This window comes from Phalaenopsis equestris, unplaced genomic scaffold (assembly GCF_001263595.1).
Source record: "Phalaenopsis equestris unplaced genomic scaffold, ASM126359v1 Scaffold000008, whole genome shotgun sequence".
Lineage (NCBI taxonomy): Eukaryota > Viridiplantae > Streptophyta > Magnoliopsida > Asparagales > Orchidaceae > Phalaenopsis > Phalaenopsis equestris.
The window spans coordinates 509,771-534,003 of NW_018164450.1; the positions used below are offsets into that span (position 1 = coordinate 509,771).

Below are 24,233 nucleotides of genomic sequence, written 5' to 3' on the forward strand. Positions count from 1 at the left end.
AGTGAACATTTTAGATATCTTGGGTCTATTGTTCAAAGTTCTATTGTTTCTTGGGTCTATTGTTCAAAGTGATGGTGATATAGATAGGGATGTTATTAGTAGAATTCAAGTTGGATGGTTGAAGAGAAGGAATGCCTATTGTGTGATAGAAAAATACTGCTTAGAAAGAAAATTTTATAAAGATGATGGTGAGACTTACAATGTTTTATGGTGCAAAATGTTGTTCTGTCAAGAGAAGCATAACACCAAATGTTTCTCAGACGGGAATGCTTATATGGATGAGTGGCTTTACTCTTAAAGACAATGCAAAATGAATACATTGGTGAAAGGGCTGGCATAACTTCAGTGACAGACAATATTAGATAGAGTCGCTTATAGATGGTTTGATCACATTAAACATCAACCATCTGATGATCAAGTTATGAGAGTCGATGTCTTAAATTTGACGTACAATAAGAAAGATAGAGGTAGACCTATAAAGGAGTGGGTATGTTGTATAACGAAAAAGATCTTAATTTATTAAAATTAAATGAAAATATGACTCAATATGACACAATGGAAAAAAAGGATTCATGTAGCCGACCCCACTTAGTGGGATAAAGACCTGTTGTTGTATACTTTAACAATATAAGATATTTTGATTTAGTCATGATCAATTAGATCATAAATGAGAGTGTCACGACCCAACCTCGAGCTTTGAATTAACCAAGAGGGAAACAGACAGTCAAACGGTGAATATAAGTTCTATGTTATTCTACTTCTATCACTAACATTTTAATAATCAAATATTCATAAAAGAGCCACTAAACATTGTTGTTCGCGCCTACTATTCACATTTTCTCCTTTTCTATTCATTTTGTTCAAAATCTTATAACATAAAAATATTAAAGCAACAGAATGAGTTATCTAAAGATAACTCGGAAATAATCACACTATTAAACTACAGTAATCAAGGAAAATAATTCAATATGCAAGTTGATATTTTTTATCTCTATAAGAAATCTTATAAAATGCTAGTATTTCATAGTTTTATAAGAAAATCATATATGAAAATGAATGCATCAAAGACATTTTCTAAGTGAAACTACTCAACCCTTCTACATGCATTTACATACAAATTTGTTTGTTTGAGAACTGCCGTCAAAACAACCTAACGCACCCCTGACCAATATTATTGTCGGCACAACCGTTAGTGATCTAAACATCACAATTGGCTGGGGTGGAAAACTCTTACTTGCACCTAGCTGATATTATCTCGTCGACATAACGATTAGCTATATAAACATCATAATTATCTGGGGTGGTAGGTGGGGTGTAAACGAGCTTGAGCGAGCCCGACCTCGATTCGCATTTGGCTAGTTAAAAAATATCATTATTCGTGTTCAGCTCGTCAATATATCAAGCACAAAAAATTTGCTCGTGTTCAGTTCATTTGCTTAGAGAGCCAAACACGCGTTATTCACAAACAACAAGTCGTTTTGACATATCCCTAGCCACATAGCGTATGATGTTAAGAGTATGCACGAGATTTAGATCTTATTATTCATATTAAAATATTTAATTATCCAAGCCCAAAAAAGTCGAATGAACAAATCTTTGTTCGTGTTCGACTTATTTATATATTGAGTGCAAAAAATAGTTTGTGTTTGACTTGTTCTCATAGCGAACAAAATGAACACAAGCAACTTAACGAGTCGAACATAAGTTGTTCGCGAGCAACGAGCCGTTTTCACAGCCTTATTGGTAAGCTCTATCTACTCACCCATAACCAATATTATTCAGCCGACACAACGGTTAGTGATCTAACTATCACAATTGTCTGGAGTGGTAGAAAAATTGCTATGAATGTGTATATACTGACATCCTCTGTCTGTACCATTAGAGGTTAAATTTTTCTGAACATGTACATACAAGCATTCAGATATTCATATATAAACTATTTCATTTTTCAAAACATACAATCTTCTAAGATATTTTCATGCATCTACCAACATATATACATACTCTGTAGTGCAACTATTCATCATTTATACCTCTCATATCATTCATTTCTTTTATTTCTTACATATCTCTTACTTATATCATGCATATCTTTTTTTGTGGTACTTATTATGTATATTTTTCTATCATGTTTATCTTGAATATCATGTATATCATATATATCATGCATCTCATACATATTTTTCATGCATATGTATCATGTCTAACAATATACAGAATCTAATTAAACTAGAACATACATTGTCTTATAATCGACTTACGTTAAGAAAGATAGAGGTAAACCTAAAAAGGATTGGGTATGTTGTATAACCAAAAAGATCTTAATTTATTAAAATTAAATGAAAATATGACACTCAATATGACACAATGGAGAAAAAGGATTTATGTAGCCGACCACACTTAGTGGGATAAAGTCTTATTCTTGTGGTTGTTGTTGTATACTTTAACGTTATAAGATATCTTGATTTAGTCATGATCAATTAGATCATAAATGAGAGTGTCAAGACCAGTCCGGGGCTTTGAATTAACCAAAAGGAAAACATACGATCAGACAGAGAAAACAAGTTCTTTGTTATTCTACTTTTATCACTAACTGTTTAATATTCAAATATTCATGAAAGAGCCACTAAAAAAAACAAATAATAAAAATTTGTACATTTACCATTATTGTTCGCGTCTCTATACACATTATCATTTTCTATTTATCTTGTTTAAAAGCTTATAACGAAGAGATATTAAAGCAACGGAATGAGTTATCTAAAGATAACCCGAGAGTAATGACAATATTAAACTACAGTAATCAAGGAAAATAATTCAACATGCAAGCTGACATTTTTTATATCTATAAGAAATCTTAGAAATGCTAGTATTTCATAGTTTTATAAGAAAATCATATATTCTAATGCAAACATCAATGACATTTTTTAAACGAAACTACTCAAAAATTCTATATGCATTTACATACATATTTGTTTGTTTGATGATCACCTTCAAATCAACCTAACGCAGCCCTGGCCAATATTACCTTATCGGCACAACCGTTAGTGATCTAAACATCACAACTGGCTGGGGTGGAAGAACTCTTACTTGCCTCTAGCCGACCGGCATAACGATTAGCGATGTAGACATCACAATTATCTGGAGTGGTAAGTGAGGTGTAAACGAGTTGAGCTTGAGTGAGCCCGGGCTCGATTCATATTTGGCTAGTTAAAAAATATCATTATTCGTGTTCAGTTCATCAATATATCAAACGCAAAAAATTTATTCGTGTTCAACTCATTTGTTTAGAGAGTCAAACAAGAGTTATTCTCAAACAAGAAGCCGTTTTGACATCTCTAGCCACATAGGCGTATGTTGTTAAGGGTAAGGACGAGATTTAGATCTTATTATTCATATTAAAATATTTATTTAAATGGAATTTAAAAGATTTGTATTCTATTTTTTAATTAATAATTTTAATTGATTATAAGTCTTTGTAGTCGTAGTTAATTAAATTATTTGAAAAAAATACTCATCAATTATATATATATAATATTTATATATTGAAGCCCAAAAAAGTTGAACAAACAAATTTTTGTTCGTGCTCGGCTTGTTTATATATCGAGTGCAAAAAATAGTTCACGTTCGGCTTGTTCGCATAGCGAACAAACTTAACACGAGCAACTTAACTGTTTTCACACCCCTAGTGGTAAGCTTTATCTACTCACCCTGATCAATATTATTCAGCCGACACAACAGTTAGCGATCTAACTATCACAATTGTTTGGGATGGTAGAAAAACCACTACGCATGTGTGTACACTGACATCCCCTGTCTGTATCATTAGAGGTTAAACTTCTCTGAACATATGCATACAAGCATTCAGATATTCATGTATAAACTATTTCATTCTTCAAAACATGCAATCTTCTGAGACAATTTCATGCATCTACCAACATGCATATCTACTATGTAGTGCAACTATTCATCTTTAGACATCTCATATCATTCATTCCTCTTATGTCTTTAGACTATTCATCTTTCACAAAACTAGTTATCACAGAGGATATAAGATCTTTTATGTTGATGGCTGCTTAACCTAAGAGAGAAAGTTGTAGATGACAAATCGTGAATTAGCAAGATGAGAAGAAAACCAACAATATGAGAAAGGCGTTTCAGCTAAAAAACATGTTTCTACTCGTTAATTTTGAAATGCTCTTTTATTTACGTTTCCCGAATAATGATGCATCCTAATTTACTTTGATAGATTTAATCCATATTCTCTTTGATGCTAGAGAATAGAGTTCACTTATCCAAACACAATTTTCACCATCCATCATACATTTTGAGTGAATATGATTTATTAATCAAAAGTATTTGTACCATAAGAAAATTGCTAAAGCCTAGTATTCACTTCTATTTAGACAATATAATTCTAAATTATACTAGGTAACTTCCAACTACAAAAACAATTAGCTACATGGTTACTACATGACAATTTTCATAAGGTTATAATATATAATTATTTAACTACGTTTCCATATCTACATCTCTGAAAATAAAGCGGGATATTCTATAATTTGTAGACCTTCACTTCACCTAAATCTTGAGAGATTTTCACCCAAAGCTATGAAGCATGGACACTTTCAAATAGTGTTCATGTCCACGTTGGAAACAGGTCAGATACAGATATAATGCTTGTATGAATCTGACATGAAACAAACTATGTGAGAAGTAAATTAAGATAACAACACGACATCGACATGAAAGACAAGACATAAGGCATTAGATATGTGATGCAGATATGAACAAAACGAGTAAAAAAATAAAGAAAAAAAAATGTGTGATGCCCTAATCATCTCGAAATTCGAAATGCTAAAGACACTTCAAGCTAATGAAGACATGTTTCAAAGATATAAAAGGGAGATGAGGGAGGAAGACGACAAAGACATAGGGCCAAGGAAACAAGCATGACATAATACTCAAATTTTGATAAGGTAAAAATATTAAAATATCCATTTAAGTTATATCCAAAATTTCAATTTTTCCAAAAATCAAATAAAAAATCATTTGATTGCATTCTACTCCTTAAAACAATTATTTTGATATATAGAACTTTCCAATAATTCTCAAAGATAATGAATTTATTGAATTTATTCTTATTTTGATTAATTTACACAAGTTTAAATTTAAATTTACTGTTCACAGAAAGTGTAGCAAAGTAGAGGAAATCTAATTTTTCACTTATCTTGAGATGCAACGGTAGGGATTATTAAACAACGGTTAAGATGAAAAAAAAATGGGATAAAATATTTATATACTTATATATATTTACTTGATTACATTTATAAGTATATATGTTATCAACTAAGCCTGCAACATACCTTTATTTTCCATCCCGTGAGTTTTTGTAGTCGTAAAGTCTTGACAGAGATGGGGCGGGTGGTGGTTGAAGGAAAATATGGGGGAAATAGGAAAAAAAGTAAAAAAAAAAAAAAAGAGGATAAGAAGGAAAGGAAGGAGAAGAAGGGAAAAAAGAAAAGAGAAAGGTAGGGAAGAAATTTGGTATTGATTTAAGATTGGGATTTTGTTATTTTATTAACTATTCAATTTCAAATGGAAATAGTAGGATGCTATGTTTTTAAGAGGAAAAATAATATTGAGATTATTTAGAACCCAAAAAATAAAGGTTTTGGGGAGTTCAATTCATAAGAATAAATCATCATAAATTCTAATACAGAAAATGAATTTGTATTCAACCTTTTGAACATGTACTTATATTTTATAGTAATTTCATGTCAAATGCATTGTAAAATCTTCATATTGTAGAATAGTGTTCTGCCTCAGAAATATCATTTTATGAGAAAAAAGATTGACAATAATATATTTATGATACCAACATAAGTGGGACAGAAAAAAATGTCCAATGGGACAAAAGGATCCCCTACAGAGGCAAAAAGACTCCTCAATGTAGTTCAGTAGCAATAATGACAAGTTTTCTCTAGACTCTATTGAACTTGATGATGTAGCATTTTATCAGAGTTTATGATGTTTAATAACCTAGATGATTGTACATGACACAATCTGAAATTAAAATGAAATACAAAATAGCAGAAAATAAATAAACAAAAGAAGTATTTGATATAAATTACATGTCCAAAGACAATGCTATCTCCTAGTGCAAATATTTTATTACACTCCTAAATAAGTTTAATATTCACTGTTAATATAATGTACGAATCCCAGGTACTCACTTTATGATTCTATCTACTCATGTTAACATGCATGTTATTTAAGGTTCTTCAATATTTGATTTTCTTATAAATTTCTTTATCTTATTGAATCTCGTTGTTCATTAGATAATTATAATTATCTTTTAGGAAAAAAAGGTAAATAAATGTTGAAATAGATTAGGATTAGTCTCATTTTGGGATCAATTTTTACCATATAATTATTACAGAAAAGAAAATTTTTGAGTAAAGTAAACAAATGAAGTTTTTTCTTTTAATTAATTATTTTTTTATGTATTTTGGATGCTCTACAAATATTTAAATGATATGTATGTTTTGGACTGTCTTCGATTAATTTGAATTTTTTTAGCATACTGAAATTGCGTCAATTGGAGCATGATGTATTATATTTATTAGAGTAAATTGAGGTAATTTTGTGTATCTCATACTCTTGAAATAATCTCTTCATGTAAATAAAATTATTTTCCTTAAAATATACTATTATCCTGGTAAGCAGTCTACAAAAATGTGTGTTGGAGGAGTTTTAATTAGTTGAAAGTATTTCGTCTATGTTACATCCTACATCGACTGGTACAGGAGATCATCATGGGGCGTGACACAAAAACATGACAAAGTAGTTGACATGGTCAATCGAACCAAACTTGGAGCTAGAGCCAAGTGCTTCTCCAAAAGTCAAAGCAGTGATTGCGCATGTAAGCAGCTATACTATGGCTACAAAAAATTAGGGTTTTTTTTACATTCAAGTTACCAACGTTCGTCTCATAAGTAATAATCTAAGGAATAGATGAAAATTATACTAAACTCATTTCAAAGCATAAAAATAAAAGCTTGGTTTCCTAGTTTTGTAGTACTTTAAAATATTAACAATATAGATGATTCAAAAAAAATCAAGATAATATTAAAATATTTTGCATTTCTATAAATTAATGCATAGGCCAACTTTGACCTTTGGGATATTCTTGTAAGATTTGGAGCTTAGAAATACAAAAAATAAAAAAAATATAACCATAAATTTAATCAAATAGTTAATTATTTGCTAAATTTTCATTAATTATTAAATATAATATATTATTTTTCATTATATATATATTTTATAGTAATTTCATGTCAAATGCATTGTAAAATCTTCATATTGTAGAATAGTGTTCTGCCTCAGAAATATCATTTTATGAGAAAAAAGATTGACAATAATATATTTATGATACCAACATAAGTGGGACAGAAAAAAATGTCCAATGGGACAAAAGGATCCCCTACAGAGGCAAAAAGACTCCTCAATGTAGTTCAGTAGCAATAATGACAAGTTTTCTCTAGACTCTATTGAACTTGATGATGTAGCATTTTATCAGAGTTTATGATGTTTAATAACCTAGATGATTGTACATGACACAATCTGAAATTAAAATGAAATACAAAATAGCAGAAAATAAATAAACAAAAGAAGTATTTGATATAAATTACATGTCCAAAGACAATGCTATCTCCTAGTGCAAATATTTTATTACACTCCTAAATAAGTTTAATATTCACTGTTAATATAATGTACGAATCCCAGGTACTCACTTTATGATTCTATCTACTCATGTTAACATGCATGTTATTTAAGGTTCTTCAATATTTGATTTTCTTATAAATTTCTTTATCTTATTGAATCTCGTTGTTCATTAGATAATTATAATTATCTTTTAGGAAAAAAAGGTAAATAAATGTTGAAATAGATTAGAATTAGTCTCATTTTGGGATCAATTTTTACCATATAATTATTACAGAAAAGAAAATTTTTGAGTAAAGTAAACAAATGAAGTTTTTTCTTTTAATTAATTATTTTTTTATGTATTTTGGATGCTCTACAAATATTTAAATGATATGTATGTTTTGGACTGTCTTCGATTAATTTGAATTTTTTTAGCATACTGAAATTGCGTCAATTGGAGCATGATGTATTATATTTATTAGAGTAAATTGAGGTAATTTTGTGTATCTCATACTCTTGAAATAATCTCTTCATGTAAATAAAATTATTTTCCTTAAAATATACTATTGAAATAATCTCTTCATAATAAAACATTCTTGCATAGAAATGAGATGTAATTTTTAGCATGTGTTAGATGTAGTAATTTATGATATTTTACTCTAATCTATGATATTTTTCAGTAAAAAATAATAAAACATTATATATTTTAAAATAATAATTTATAAAATATGAAAATGCGACTATAGTGTGTCGTGTCATACTTTTTATAATTATGTATAATTATCATGCCCATGTATCCAATGACTACATGCTCCAGCGTCATGAACCCAAAGCTTATGTGATGCCACCTGCGACGACGAACTTGCAATTCCATGAATGGGGCCAAGTAAGCCTCAAGAAAAAATCCTCTAATACTCCCCAGCATTGTAGAACATATATTGTTCATGTCTGATCTGTTCATAAGATTTAGATTTATTTTAATTTAGTTTATTTCTAGTAACTATCTTGAAGATCTTTTAATTATGTATAACCCTTAGATTTGAACAATGGATTATGAATGAGTATTAAACTAGTTTAGTTTCTCAGACAAAAACGTCAGCTCCCCTTTCAAGTCACTATTTCTACTTCTCCCTCATACTTTACCTCCATGTATTTGTAACATAACTTTGTGAAGGGTAGTCCTTCATTATAAATTGAAAAAACTTTTAATTCTCCTTTTTTTTTGTCCATCCTATTAGGGACAATTTAGTAATTAAATAGCCTAGGAATTTAAAGGTTTTCTCTCATAAATACCCATGGCCCAGGCGAGTTAACATTTTTTTTGGAGAAAATTTGTGAGATACCCTGCAGTCTTAATTTGAGCGGATTCCCTATTTTAGGAGCGGTGAATGGAGAGGAATTCATAGCGAGTTTAAGATTTTTCCAAGATCCTAGCCTCTCGTGTTTTGTTGGCATTTTCAGGGGCTTCCCAGCTGCATAAACAGAGTATTCCTGCCGCAGGCTTGCTGTTCAACATTTGCTGAAAGCCAGCAAAAAAAAAGGCAGATTTGATTCTTGCTGATTTTCATCCACCTGTAGTGAATTCTGGTTCTTGCGGTGAAATTTGTCATGAGGACTGCTTTATAACAGCTTTCTTGAAGCCTGGGGATCATACAAAAAAGGTTCTTCTTTGTTTTCTAATTTTGATAATAACATTTAATCCATCACAGCTAGATTATTATGTTCTTTTAACTGTAGGAAGGCTTTAAATTCCAGCCAAGACAAATAGTTAAATTCAAGTTATGAGAAAAATCAGTGAAGATCAGGTTACGAGAAATTAAAGGCCAATTGAAACTCTCAAGAACCGTTCAAGTTACCCATTTCTTTAATCCACAAAAAAATTCCAAATCAGGTTTTCTGTCTTCCCACTTATTTAATCCAAATATTTCTCATATTTGAATTTAGAATCTACCATTCTGTCTTTTATTATACTATAACTAAGTGGGGAAGTTGTGATTTGGATTTGCCATAACGGACTTCAGGAAGAACAGCCTAGGCGTGTTGAATACCTCGAGCCCTTAAAATTAGAAAGACCAGAGAATGAAATAAAAAAATGCCAATATTACATGGATCTAACATGAACTAGACCGATAACTAGTTCGTTGGTGTTTATTATTTATATATTTCCTTTATTATCATTCACTATGCACAAGAAACAACATTGTCCAGCCAGTGCAATTGCTTAGTGTATCTTAAGTAGCCTTCACGAAGAATGAAGCCCAGTTGGAGTTCTTTGGACTTTTTTGGCACCTTCTTGTTGTAATTTACCAACTTATTCGGGTATTTATTTATTTATTTCAGTTACTTCTTACATTTATCTCTTTTTCTCCTTCCCCTACTGTTCTATCTTAATGACTTCAATTTAAGCCAAATGAGCCAATGATCACAATACCCAAAGGGGGTGGTGTGGATAAAATTACTACCTCATGAAACTCTAAAAGGTTCCCAAATGAGGCCTCGATAAGCCTGACTCATATACTGATGATAGAATATTAACTAGTATAAAATGACTTCAGTTTATACCTTCGCTGAATGCTCTCCTTCGAAGCCATATCTTCATCTCCTCATTCCTATTCTCATCTCTCTGCTATCGTATCCATAGCAACCGTTCATCTCTTCTTTTTAACTTTTAAACCATAATGATTGTGGTGCAGAAGTTATTACTTCCTCGTACATCTCTACAGGGTTCCCGAATGAAAGCCTCGATCACAATGCAACTAATTTATGTAATCGTCTAATCTTCAAAAACATGTAAACATCACAATCTTCTGGCTCAAATGTATCTATTTCTAACTTTCATCGGTTATCATGTATCTCAAGTCCTACTTTTTAATATAAAACATAAAGCAGAAAAAAAGATAATAATTTCCTGACATAAACAGAGTTTACAAGTGTCTAGAAACCAAAAAAATATAAAAATAGAATCCAAAATGACAAACATAAATGAAAGGCTTTCACGTAAACAACAAAAATGATCTTGCAAAAGGATATGCTTACCTGATGACGATATACAATATAAGCCAGGCCAAAAAATATTATTATGTAGGGAAGCAAGAACGGTGTGACCACAGCATAGGCAAGACCAAGAAGAAAATATAGCTGCAGCTGAGGTTCAGATGATCCAAAATCAAAACTACCAGGGTCCATTGCTTCTTCTCTATCCTTATCAGTTTTTACAAGAAAGAAGTTTCTCAGGTGATAGATTATCAGAGGTTTAAATCTTAGTATCTCACCAGCAACGCCAGCCCAGCCATCAACCATGACAAAAGTTATGAAAAATGATGCTTTCATTGGAATTGCAACACCAATAATCCTTGGAAAGCTGAAACGTAAAATAAGTAATCAAAATGCTGAAACACGTGACATAGTTCGCATAATAGCAACATTAAAGATCTGCTAAAGTTTCTGGTAAATGCTTATTTAATAATTAAAATATTTAAAAAAATCAATACTCACAATTTTAATGAGAAAAGTACCAAAATAGTTCACAGTTAGAAAAGTTATTTTAATCCAGGAGTTTACAAAAATATCAAATTATTCTATAAACCTTAAAGGGAGCTGAAACAGTCCACTTTTTAAAAGAGTATTAGGACCATTTAAGTTCATATTAAAAGAGTTTAGCGGCCAATTTGACACTTTATAGGCTCCGAGAATAAAAGGCCCCATTGCAAAGAGTCGGGGACTATGTTGGCACAATTCTCCAACTTAATTATATTTGAAAGCATATTTCTAGACCTAAACTTCTGATAATGGGAGCGCAACATTTTTGTATTAGGATAGATTGAAGAAATTCAATCAACACATAGAAGATATGAAGTTCCAGCTACAATATCTAAGTAGAAAAGCTCCAAATAGATGCTTGTCAACTTTCAAATATTAGAAATTCATAGCTCAAAAACATATTAAGAAATTGGAACTTTAATTTTTTTCTCATAAAGAATGTTTAAGCAAGAATTTAATTTAAAATGTCAGAGAAAACCAATCATCAAAGAAAAATCTTACATAAACATAAAAAAAATGCATAAAAAAACATTTGTAATCATAAATCAGATTTTTTAAGGGCTTCAAATACAATTCTTATTGCATAAACAGAACCAAAGCCACATTCCAATGCAATTGATGAAGTTAGTTGAAGCTTTGAAAATAAGAAAGACTCGCACATATTAAGTTTTAACAGAATTGGTTTTAAGATGATATATACACTTCAAAAATTAAAATGGAAGAACCGAAAATAAAAACAGGTTGAGACTTTGTAAGAGAATTTACAAATATGTTTGAGAATCAAAAATAAAAGGCATTTTTTGGGAGTATAGGCTTTTAAACATCTAACATCCTAATATATTCGCTTGTTAGTTAAGAAAGAGGCAAGAGACCATACTCATTAACTGACTGGTGAATGAAAGTTTTGAGTTGCTGGAATGCAGCTCCAGCAATTATGTTCCCCAGGAATACATTTACAAGTAAGAAGAAATAATATTTCGATGCTGCTTTTCGCTCAAGGATTGATAATGCCACAAATCCTTCAAACTTGGACATCAGCATCAATATTGTTGGCAGCAGGATAAGAAAAATCTTTAGTGCAATACCTGGAAGGAAGCCTTGGATGAATGATTTAATTAATTTCCTGTAAAATCAGAGATGAAATCCAACATTAGAAGATACTAAATAGCTTAAGTATCTATGTTTATTCAGAATAAAAATATATATTCAATAAAAAAAAAGAAACCCTAATTATCGAAATTGAATCAGATTAGCTCTAAATAATTATTCTACGCTGGGAACTTTATTCCAACCAAATAAGCATATAGGAATAATATTAAAACCATTTGCACCCAAATAGTACAAGCGGTACTTTTTTAGTCTGATGCCATAGCTCAAAATCTAATCAACCCACCCTAGTGTGAACCAACAGGAAACCGAAGTTGGGCTAGATGCTCAAATTCACTTTTGGTCCAAAAGTGTAAGCTTATGGGTGAGGGCCAATCACTAAATATTTTTACACAGACATGTTTTTAAACTACCCCCTACGGAACTTAATACACCCTCGCATGCCTTAACAACCTCTCCTTCATATGAGAGCTCTCATATTGGTTATTACTCCACTCTAAAAGGAAAGCTTTCACATAATCTAGAATCATGCACTGGGCTCCCACTCAACCACATGCAAGACCATGGGAATCAGAGTCTTAAATCTAGTTCAACCATGGAAGAAATCAGATAAGTCCCCTAGGAGCCACAAATTGAAAAAAAAAATTAATTGAGTCCCATAGGATCCACAAATAAGTCCTAATATATCATATTTCATCATAAGTCCCATAGGAGCCACAAATTGCATCAATCACTTAATCCTAGCCAAACCATCAATCCTAATACCACTTTTTATATCGAGTGATCCATAAATGGATTAAAATTGGTCTAGATATGCCAATATTAAACGCACTTGAATCCCAAAATGCTTAAATTTGAAGTTGAGGGTCAATCACTTAAAATGTTTTTTACAACAATACATTTGTTAACCACTCAATGAGAAATTAAATCCACTCTCGTGTGACTCGAAAATTAAAAGAAGAGTATTATGGGATCAAAAAGATTCATGTAAACGAAGAATCCCTTCATCATATTATTGTCAACATGTAATTCTCTACAATTATCTTCAATTTTTTTGGCCAATTCCATCTGCAATGGCTAGAATAACATCAATCACCAAATTATGCCACTCTAATTGACTATAGAATTTCAATTCAGAAACATCACATGGAATGGCTACATTTCTTAGGTTGGCCGCAACATCTTCAACCATTATACCAACACCAGAAAGGTCCTACAAATGGAGCTTGGCTACATCAATAGGGTCATGTACTATATCAAACACATCTAATAAAACCTTATTTCAATCAAAAAGTAGATAGGGATGACATTAGAGAAAAAATACTGGCACGCCAATAGAAAAATCTCACCTATCACTAAAAAGGTGCTTCTATGAAGTTGTTGTTGGCTCTTATGACACCAAGCTAGGGTTTCTAGATGGTATTTAAGGATCAAAAATGAGATTGAGGAAATTGCAGAAATAATAATAAGAGCAAAATTCTGAGATTCAAATAGGATTTGGGCAGAAAATACAATGATGGTTTCCGTTGTGTGTAACAAGGCATTGAGGAAGTTAAGCGAGTGCTAGATAGGCAAGGGTACAGTCATCAACAGTTGTTTTCCTGGGTGAGAATAGCAAGAGAGCATCATCCAGAGACAGTTACGAAAAATTATAAACTCCAAGGAGGATTCGGCCTCTATTCCCCAATCAAGTTACAAGCACACCACTTGAAAAAAAAAAATGACACATTACTACTACGATGAGAAATCTAAGAAAATCTCAAAATAGCACATAATGAAAATAAAAATAAAAATAAAAATAAAAAAGCTGTCCAAATCAGTCCAAAAGAAACAAATATGTAGTTGCCCAAACAATTAATCCTAATACTAATGTTAATTAAAGTAGTTAATTTCCTGAGCGGTCAGCCTAACCATTGGATGCTGGGAAATATGGACCATACTAGAGAAAAAAGAATTCAGATCCAATTATATGTTTCACACGTCCACATCATTCTCCTCGAGTAGGAGAGGGCTTGCCCTATTTACTGCAAGCACCTAAATTTTCAATGTATGAAGATAGATTAGAAACCCTGAATGTAGCACCCATGTTATAGTCCAAGGACAAGTTAATCTTGCACTCATTGTCATTATTTTTCTTTACAATCTCGAATGGGTTGTTAGCTTATAAAATCAGCTTTCTGAAAGAACTAGTGGGGAATTGCTCCTTCAATATGATCCATATTGAATCGCCTTCCTTAGAATCTTAGGATCCCTTGGATTTATTTTCTGCTTTTAATACTTGATGATCTATTTGGCAATTTACTTCCTCACCAACATATGTAGAGTCTGAATCTCTAAGATCCTGCATCTACATTAATACTAAGCTCAATAGATAGGTGTATTGGCCCTAATTTCAAAGGTGTGAGAAGGTTTTTCCCATATACAATCTCAAAGGGATTAAAACCCGTGGACTGACTAGTAGACTTATTGTAAGCAAACTCAACCTAAGGAATAATCAAATCCGCTACCTTATGTTCTTTTCCACAAAACGTATGAGGAGATCCCCCAAAATATGATTCGCCACCATTATTTCTCCATCTATCTTAGAGTGCACTGATAAACTTAACTGAATATTTGAAGTTATCTTACACCATAGGGTCCTCCAAAAGTAACTAAAAAATAGCATGTTTGTTATATGTGAAGCATCAATCGTTGTCCCTGTTTGAAGTGATGGTCCTGGACAAACCATTATGATAGACTATCTACCTAAAATACATGTTTTTTATATGTGAAGCATCAACCATTTTATAACAAGGTACAAAATATGCGGCCTTGAAAAAGAGATCTACTACTACCATAACAGAGTCCTTAGTCTATTATGTCTGAGACAAATCCGCCATGAAGTTTATGCTCGCATCCAACAAGGGTGATTCTAGGAAGGGAATGGGAGTGTACAAACCCATACTCTATCCTCATGTCTAAGCGAAATGATATATCATGCACTGTCTGACATTGTTTGTCTACATCTTGTACTAGCCTGGGTCACTATAATTTTCCTTCACTCGGGATAAAGTCTTATCCCTACCATAATTTCTTGTCATTCCTCAATATTGGCACTAATACAAAATGCTCTACTTAAGTGAGCTCATAGGAATGCACAGCTTATTTTAATGAAATAAATAATCATCCAATCTATAAAATAGCTAATATAATCTCCCCTAGAAATACTTCCAAATTTCTTGAAAGTCTTCATCAATGGCTTACAAGTCATTTAATACTTTGAAACCAACTAACTTCAACTACATGGTGAGGATTAATAAGTGGCTACAACTCAACACATCAATTATCTTGTTTTAACTCCCAGCTTTATGCTTGAGCACAAAAGGAAAAGATAAGAGCTCAGCCTAATGCCTCGTGATAAGTATAATGAATGAACTCGTTTGTCAGTAGGTAATTACTTTAATGACTAAGAGCTTTCACAATGGCATAAAATTTCTAGTCATACATGCAATAATTTTGTTTGGAATCATTCAACTTATTCCTAAAAAAAAAGATAAAATGCCCTTATAAACTCACGACAACCCCAATCCCTATATGGGATGCATCACATTTAACTGACAGTAGAACATGAAGTTGAGTAACCTAATTCTTCAAGGCATCAAAATTAGCTTATGCCTCCTCTGTCTAGGCAAATCTGTCAGTCTTGCAGAGAATCGTCAAGGGCGTCATAAGAGAGCTAAAACTGCTGATAAATCACCTGTATAAAGAAGCCAATATATGAAATCGGCATACTAAGTAAACAATTGCGGGTTAGGGAAATTCACAATAAATTCGATCTTAGCAAGGTCCATTTCAAAGCCAACAGCAAAAATAATATATCTAAGGAACTACATCTACAACGTCAAAAAATGACACATCTTATTGGTCATATAGCTGCTCTAGCCTAAAATTTAAAAACACATATCGCAAGAGTTGAAAATAGTCCTCTAAACAGCTATACACAAAGATACTGCAGAAATACTCAAGGCATTGGAATGAACAAAGGACATGTCACCCACTCAGACAATCCATCCCGCATGATGAATGTAGTTTTCCACTTATCCCCGTGCCTAATCTGAATCTAATGATATCAATTGTAATGATCTATCTTGCAAGAAATCTAGCTCCATGCAACTGATCCAAAAAATCATCCAATTTCACAATAGGCAACTGATAATTAATGATGATCTTATTTATTACCCTGGCATCAATGCACATGTGTCACAACCAAATATGAGTATAATCAGAATTAGTACAACTCACGGACTGATACTCTCATGAATCAACCCTTATGCCATCAAATCCCAAACCTGCTTCTACAGCTCCACATAATTTGTTAGTCTCATTTGATATGCCAGTCAATTGAGAGACATTGGTTTAAAAAAAAGCCTACAAATTGTTGAATCTCTAGTGGCGTGGTAATTTGGGTGATACTTTATAAGTTAGAACATCCTAAAACTCCTATAATTCACGTTGCATTGACTCAAATATTGGCTCAACTATCTCACAACTCTCCAACATCACTAAGGTTAATCCCACTAGCGCCTCTCTCATAGTCTATAAAAATATAGTATGAGATTATAACTTCCATCTCTGTATGAGTACTCATCATTGTTGACTTTTCAAGGGAAAAAATACAATACCCTTCTCATATTTGATAAATAATTGGGGTTTTTTTTTTTTTGCCTTTATGAAGTATATCTCTCATATTACTACAGTTGGCCCAATAAAATGTGACATGCATTCATAGGTGCAACGTCAAAAAACACCTAATCATCTAGCTTGTCTCTAATGAAAACTCTTCCAAGCATCTCTTGTTAATAGTGATCTCTCATGGTTGAAAATGTGTTGAAGAGTGAGGCTCAATTTGTCTACCAATCTATGTACACACCACATTCTCATAATCGCCTTCATCTATAATGAAATTGCACACCTTCTCATTCACTGTGCAATGAGTACGAATGTTCTTACACCTAAGTCACTGCTAATCCCTTGCGGTTATGATCTAGAGAACTTGTCAAATTACAAATATTTCACCCTCAATTGTGGTAGCTTACATACCATCTTTTCATTATCTCTTGAGTCTACACTATCAACTTCTTTCATTACACCTCGCACCACAAAAAAAAAAAAAAAATTCTCAAGTTTGAACTGTTGAATGCAATGGATCCATACCTATGACACTTAGAAATATTTCTTGGCTAGAAATATCATGGGGGAGTTGGCACAATCAATCCTTTTTTTTTTCCTTCTATGTTGGCTTTTCCTCGTGAAAAGTAACTCTTGGCATTTTTGTCAATGTGCTCTAGTTGCCCGAGCCCATGGTCAAACCCTATTTGAAGGAAAGAGTGAATTTGCTATTGTTGTGTTGCTTCTCCGCCTTCAAGGCTAAGGTATGGGCATTTGTTGAAGACTAATAGGGCTATAACTGCACCACTTTGCCAATATATGATCTCAATCCTCAAAGCCACTGAGATATTATTTTCTCTTCTAACTCCAACTTGCACTCAAACATAAGTGGTTTAAAGTACACGGTGTACTTTTTTTATTGAAATGTCCTTCTCCGGTAAATAATGAAATCACAAAAATATTTTTTGTCTATAATATGTTGGAAAGTATTTGCATTACATTTTCTTTTTCATTTTGGATCAAGTTTTGATCTTATTTTTTTTTCTCATACTAGCAAAAAAGCTTCATGTCACCCCACTATAGAGCACTCTTCATCAACTAAATAGCAATTAGCCTCATTTTTGTCAGATGGGGTGTCCTTGTACTCAAAAACACATTTCATTATTTGAAGTCACTTAATGAATTCATCAGGATTCATACTACAGTTAAAATCTAATAAATTAATATTAACTTCAAAGTCATCATCTCTCCTCATATACTTGTTGACCTCATTTTTGTGAGGTCTTGTCTTCTCCTCCTTAGAGCCTAGATTCTAGCTCTAGAAATTCCTATTGATCATCTTAGAAAGCTAGAATTGAGACTCACCCTTTTAGAAAATTCTAACCAATTCTTATTTTTCTTTGATGTCCAGCATCTTTGGCATAAGACCATCGTCTTATGAACGAGCGGTTATGGGCTATTTTGCGAAGATTCAAGGGAAATGTTCCAAATAGGACTTCAAGCCTTAGGAAAACATCGTCACGACCTTTTTCGTCACATACACACATCAAATACACAAAGTTCACGACATTGCACGAAATCGGACTTCAATTAAGCCTAAAGGGCGGGTTAAAATGCGAACTTCTCCGGATCACCTCCGACGACAAATTGGACCGCGCCAACGCGTCCGGGATACCCATTTTGGTAGGAAAGGACACTCATATTGCCATACTTTCAACACGAGAAAATTGACACGCAAATCGATGAATTCGCCAAAACGACTTCTGGTGGCGAAACGAACCTCACCAACGCTTCCAGAACTTTAAAATTACCTGAAAATGATATCAATTTTTGCTATATTTTGATGCATGGGTGAAACACAAATTAAAATTTTATTTTTCAAAATCTTAAATATTTTCTTAAATCATATTTAACCTAACCTTATTTAGGTTTTCACTGGCTCGCTTAAACCCGATTAAAACACTCCATACGCTCGATCGAAGCCTGGCTCGCCGCTCCTCGCCCGTGCCCCAGCTCCCGCGACCGCTCCTCGCCCGTGCCCTAGCTCCCGCATCTCCTCTGCCATTCGCGCATGAGACGACTCGCCTCCTTCTCACACGCGGCATTCCACTGTCGATTCACATACGCACGCAGCCTCCTCGAGTCTCTCAACCGAACAGCCTTCCAACGATGGAACTCCACCTGGCCGACCCTTTCTCTGCCCCAGGTTGCATTTCCCCTTGCCTTAAATCTTTCTCCTCCTCTCCCCTCACTTGATTTGCTGGCTAGGGTGGTTGGTGGGTGGCTGCTCTTCTCTTTTCTTTGCTTATAAAGTCCCATTTGGGGGGAAATCAAGTTTTGGCCGAAATTTGGAGAGTGGGGAACGTGCTGCCAAAATCTCTTCTAAATCTCCTTAATTTTTTTTTTCTTGCTCTGTTCATTTCGTGTACTTGAGCCCTTTTGGAAGTGTTGTGGAGAAAAATTTGTGGAGTTTTTGGGGCCGAAAATTTTAGAGAAGGGGGAAGTGCTGCTGGATTTTTGTGGCTTGTTGGGTTTCTTGCTGGTTCACTTGATACCTTTACTTAGCTGCTTGGTTGCCTGGTTGCTTGCTTGACCATTAACTTTGGATTTGCGCCAAGAGGTATCTCTTCCTCCCTTAGCTATTCATTACCATGGTTTGTTGACTTGGTTGCATTGTTCTAACTTCAATGTTTCTTTTAAAAAAAAAAAATAAAGGGAGGAGAAAATGATGTGGTGGAGTTTCATGTTAAGATGCTTAGGATGTTATTTTGGGGCCTTTCCTGCCCCTTACTCGCCCTCTATTTTACTGTTTTACTGATATGCATGGTTAAATGCATTGAAATCTCCATATTGGCATGCTTAGGAGGTTATTTTGGAGCCACTCTTGCTCTTTACCTGCTCTTCACCTCACGGTTTTGTTGAAATACATGCTTAAGTATATTTGAGGCTCCATTTCAGCATGTTTGGGCTTATTTTTGTTCCTATTTGCTGCCCCTGTTGTTGGAATACATGCTGAAGTCATTTCAAAAATTGGAAAAGCATGTTTGAGGGTTGTCTTTATTATTTTCATTGTTTGAAATGTTTGAAAGTAAGAAATGCATGTTGAAAAATATGTTTATGAGCTAGAAATTATATTTGGGGGTTCATATCTTGCACCCCTTGTCGCCCCTCATCAGAATACATGAAGGAAATTCCGTTTATGAGCTGGAAAATTTTATTTGATGCTCACACCTTACATTTCTTGCTGCCCCTTATTGAAATATATGCTGGAAGTTGTTTTAAATGCTGGAAATTACATTTTTGGGACTCTCATTCTGCTCCTTTTGCTGCCCCCTATTGAAATATATGTTGGAAATTGTTTTAAATGCTGGAAATTACATTTTTGGGGCTCTCATTTTGCTTCTCTTGCTCCCCCTTATTGAAATATATGTTGGAGATTGCTTTTTAAGAGGTGGAAATCATGTTTGAGGCTAGGTTGGTCATGTTTTGGGCTCGGTGGGTGTAAATCCTCCTGTCTTTTTAGGATATTTGCACAGTCCGATATTGTGTAAGCATAAGTCCTAAATTTCAAATAATTTGCAGGATTGAAATATCAAATAATCATCACTTCAAAGACATAAAGCCAAACAATAGGATACTTGGGAGGTCACTGGGGTTTTCCCTAGATCTGTGATATCCCCTACTTTTCTTTCATTTGAATTCCTAAAATAATTGTTCCTATTTTGAGTCATTCCTATTTGATTTTCCTATGTCCAATCGTGAAAACCTAAACTTTGAAATCTTGAAAGCAAAATCACCTGATCTTAATCGAGAGTTATCTTAAGTGATTTCGATCATTTAAGATGTAATTAACTACAGGGGCTTGCCTCTATAGAGAACCAGGAACCCAGATAAAATAAACCCTATCTAATTTTTTATGTTAGATAGGGGAACTTGTTGGCCTTTTTATAAAAATATTTCGCAGACCAAACGGATGTCACAAATTGTTTAGTCTAGATGATTAAATCCCTATTACAAGTAATATATTTATTCTTCGGGATAAGTGTATTGCTTGTAGTATTGTGTTAAAAAATGTTACTTTTAAAAATAAAAAATGTTATAATTATATTTAAATTATTTTCAAAATCACAAAATCATTCACTTTTTCAAACCAACGAAATAAAGAAAATAATAAAACGGCCGACAATACTCAATAACAAATTGACATGGCATCAACCGTTCATTATTTGAGGCTTCTTGATGAAAAAGGTCCATCATCATCTTCTTCATCAGAGTGGAAAGGGATTTCATTATCTGTCGCTAGAGGCTTCTTGATAAAAAATGGCTTTCATCACATCTTCATTCGAGTGATCACCATTCTTGTTGTGGCTGCCCCATATTGTCTCCATTCAAAATCGGTGAGCCTTCATCATAATTAGAGGATTTTTTATTATATATCCTCCATGCCAAGCTTTTGAACACCTCTATGAAGGCTTCTCTTTTGTGGCATGGTGACTTGCTCCTCGCTTGAGGATTTTGGTTATAAAAGAATTGAAGATTAGGGTTAGGGTTACAGTCAGGAAAAGGATGTTTTGGTTGGTTAGATTAAATAGGTTATGTGGATGTAGGTTTTGAAGTGTTTCTAATACTAAATCAAAAGGGTCTAGAATTCCCAGATGGTGTGTAAAAATGAAGGATGGAATTAAGGAAGTTGTGGAATAATATTAAAGAGCAAAATTTTGAGATAAAAATAGGATTTGGGGTGGAAATGAGGTGAAAGTTGTTGTTTTATGGAAAACAACAACAAGGAAGCTAAGTCGGCACTAGATAGGTGGGTATGGTTGTTGATAGTTGATATGAGATAAATTTACACATTTTTCTGCTAAAAATACTATGTTTTCTTTCCTATATATCATAATATTACACTTGTAGAAAGTGCGCCGATGATACTTTGCGTATAGGAGTTGAATACGTGTTGTAGACCCAAAACACGAAGTGGGTAAAAATTTTAGACTAGTGTAATGGCATAATTAAGCCAGTCTCTATATGTCTCTAGCGTAACTACGTCATGACCTAGCTTAGCTACATCGGTATGTTTCGTAATTATGATGGGTAAGGGCGTAGCTACGCCAGCAAAGCTTAGCTACATCGGTATGTTTCTTAATTATGATGGGTAAGGGCGTAGCTACGCCAGCAATAATTGAAGGCTTATTTTGGAAACTTTTCAATGATGATTTTGGCAACGACATATAAGGAGATGCATTAGGAAGCCTTGTGGGAGATAAAGCAAAACTTGGGAGACTTCTTTCAGCAACAGTATAAATTCTTTTTCTAGCCCTACACTTCTCTTCCTTCTATCTTTGGGGAGCAAACTTCGAGATTTGAGAAATTATGCATGACAGAGAAGTTGAGTGTTGTTTTGTGATAGAGAGATTGTCATTGTAAGGCGAGGATTTGGTATACTACGGAAGACATTTGACTTGGTTGTAAGTTTTTACTTCCTTGCACATGTTTTCTTTAATGTTATCAATGAAATACTCCATATCTTTATGCCTCATGTCTCATAGTTAAATCTGCTTTTATGCTCCTGTAATGTAAGGATAGTTTTTCTCATTGTCTTCACCACGAGTTTTTCCACATAAATATATTTTGTGCTTTGGAATTATGTGTGTTGATATGTTAACATTCTTATCACTATTTACTCTCGATCTGGACAATTAGAAGGTTAAAACTTCTTGTGACCCAGTACTTTTAACCTTAGCCTATTGAAACAAATAAATTTAAACATAATAATCCAATGGACTAGACATATTCTCATTAGAAAATTATAAACCAGAGAAATCTTAAGAAACGTTGCATGCTAAGTTTCTCTTACTGTAATTTGATTTACAACTTTTGTTATGGTCTAAACATAGGCTAAGGAGGAAGTTGTCCTTGGTTGTCAACTATCACGTAGGGAAACTCATAAGAAAAAAATTGAGAGAATTATGTACTAGTATCATAGGAGCATAAGCCTCATCTTTGAAAGACTCAAAGTTGCTTCTTGCCTTTTATGTTACTTCCATTCTCATTCACCGTTTTAATTACTGCTTCTTTTATGACTGTTAGGATTTTCATTCTTGCACTTAGATCACTTCACACAAGATTTCATGGTACAGGGTACTCGAACTTCCCCTGTTACAAATATTCTGATACTTGTCATGGGATTGACATGCAAACTTGTTATCCAAAAAGAGGAAACATTTTGAGACTGGCTATAATCGAATGTAGCGAAATTCTGAAAAAGAAACTGCCACAAAAGTTTAAGGATGTAGGTAGCTTTACACTCCCTTGTGCCATAGGAGACATATTTATTGGAAAAACCCTTTGTGACTTAGGAGTTAACATCAACCTTATGCCTAGGATTAGAAGTTTAGAGAAGTGGTCTGCTACTTGTTTTTTTTTTACCTTTCCTATTGACAATATTCATATCAAATTATTGTAGTAAGAATACCCATCAAATCAAACGAGACTTGGCTACCTTTCCTATTGACAATATTCATATTATAGTAAGAATACCCATCAAATCAAACGAGACTTGGCGACTTTCTTAGGCAAAAGATATTTGATAGCAGCGTCATCGGTGTACACTATGATTCAAATACCTATAAGGCAAGATCTAAATTTATCGAAGGCGTAACAATCGCCAATAACTTCTCTGTGGCGGTGGTTCACTTGTGTTTCATTTATGGTTCTACTGGAATAGCATATGCGGTGAAAAATATTCTTTTCTAACCTAAAACAACCCCTACTACATAATTACCAGCGCCGCACATCAACTCAAAAGAAAACTCTCAATCATTTGTAACAATCACACATGCATTGACTAACTTAATTTTCAGGATCTCAAACACAGAAAGACAAGTTTAGTAAAGAATGAAGGGTACATCCTTCTCTAACAAATGACACAATGGTTTTATGATTTTTAAAAAGTCATTAATATAACAACGATAAAAACCAACATGCCCTCTAAAACTCCAAGTCCTTTTACGAAAGTGGGTGTAGACAGTTTCTCTATCAAATAAATCTTAGTTAGATCGACCTCCATCCTCTTCTCCGAAACTGTAGCATAAAACTATCCCATCGGTGACCATAAACTAGCACTTCTACCAATTCGGCAACAAATTGGTCTCCTCACACCTTTGCAATTGTAAAAACCAAAATAAAATAAATTATACTTTAATTAAATCAGAAATTTAATCAAGCGAGGTGACAGA

The 24,233-nt window shown here is 33.3% G+C and overlaps 1 protein-coding gene across 3 annotated transcripts in view; it reads right to left on the reverse strand.

Annotated features, from left to right (window-relative positions):
- LOC110018310 (calcium permeable stress-gated cation channel 1-like) overlaps positions 1-24,233 on the reverse strand; it is a 128,125-nt gene that overhangs the window by 28,076 nt on the left and 75,816 nt on the right. For all 3 annotated transcript variants that reach the window (XR_002293347.1, XR_002293348.1, XM_020715590.1), the window contains exons 9-10: positions 12,122-12,367; positions 10,741-11,065 (exon numbers count right to left, since the gene is read on the reverse strand). Coding sequence is in view for 1 of the 3 variants with exons in the window: in XM_020715590.1 (XP_020571249.1) it covers positions 10,741-11,065; positions 12,122-12,367 (571 nt within the window). In the remaining 2 variants the exon portion in view is untranslated. The remainder of the gene's footprint in view (positions 1-10,740; positions 11,066-12,121; positions 12,368-24,233) is intronic.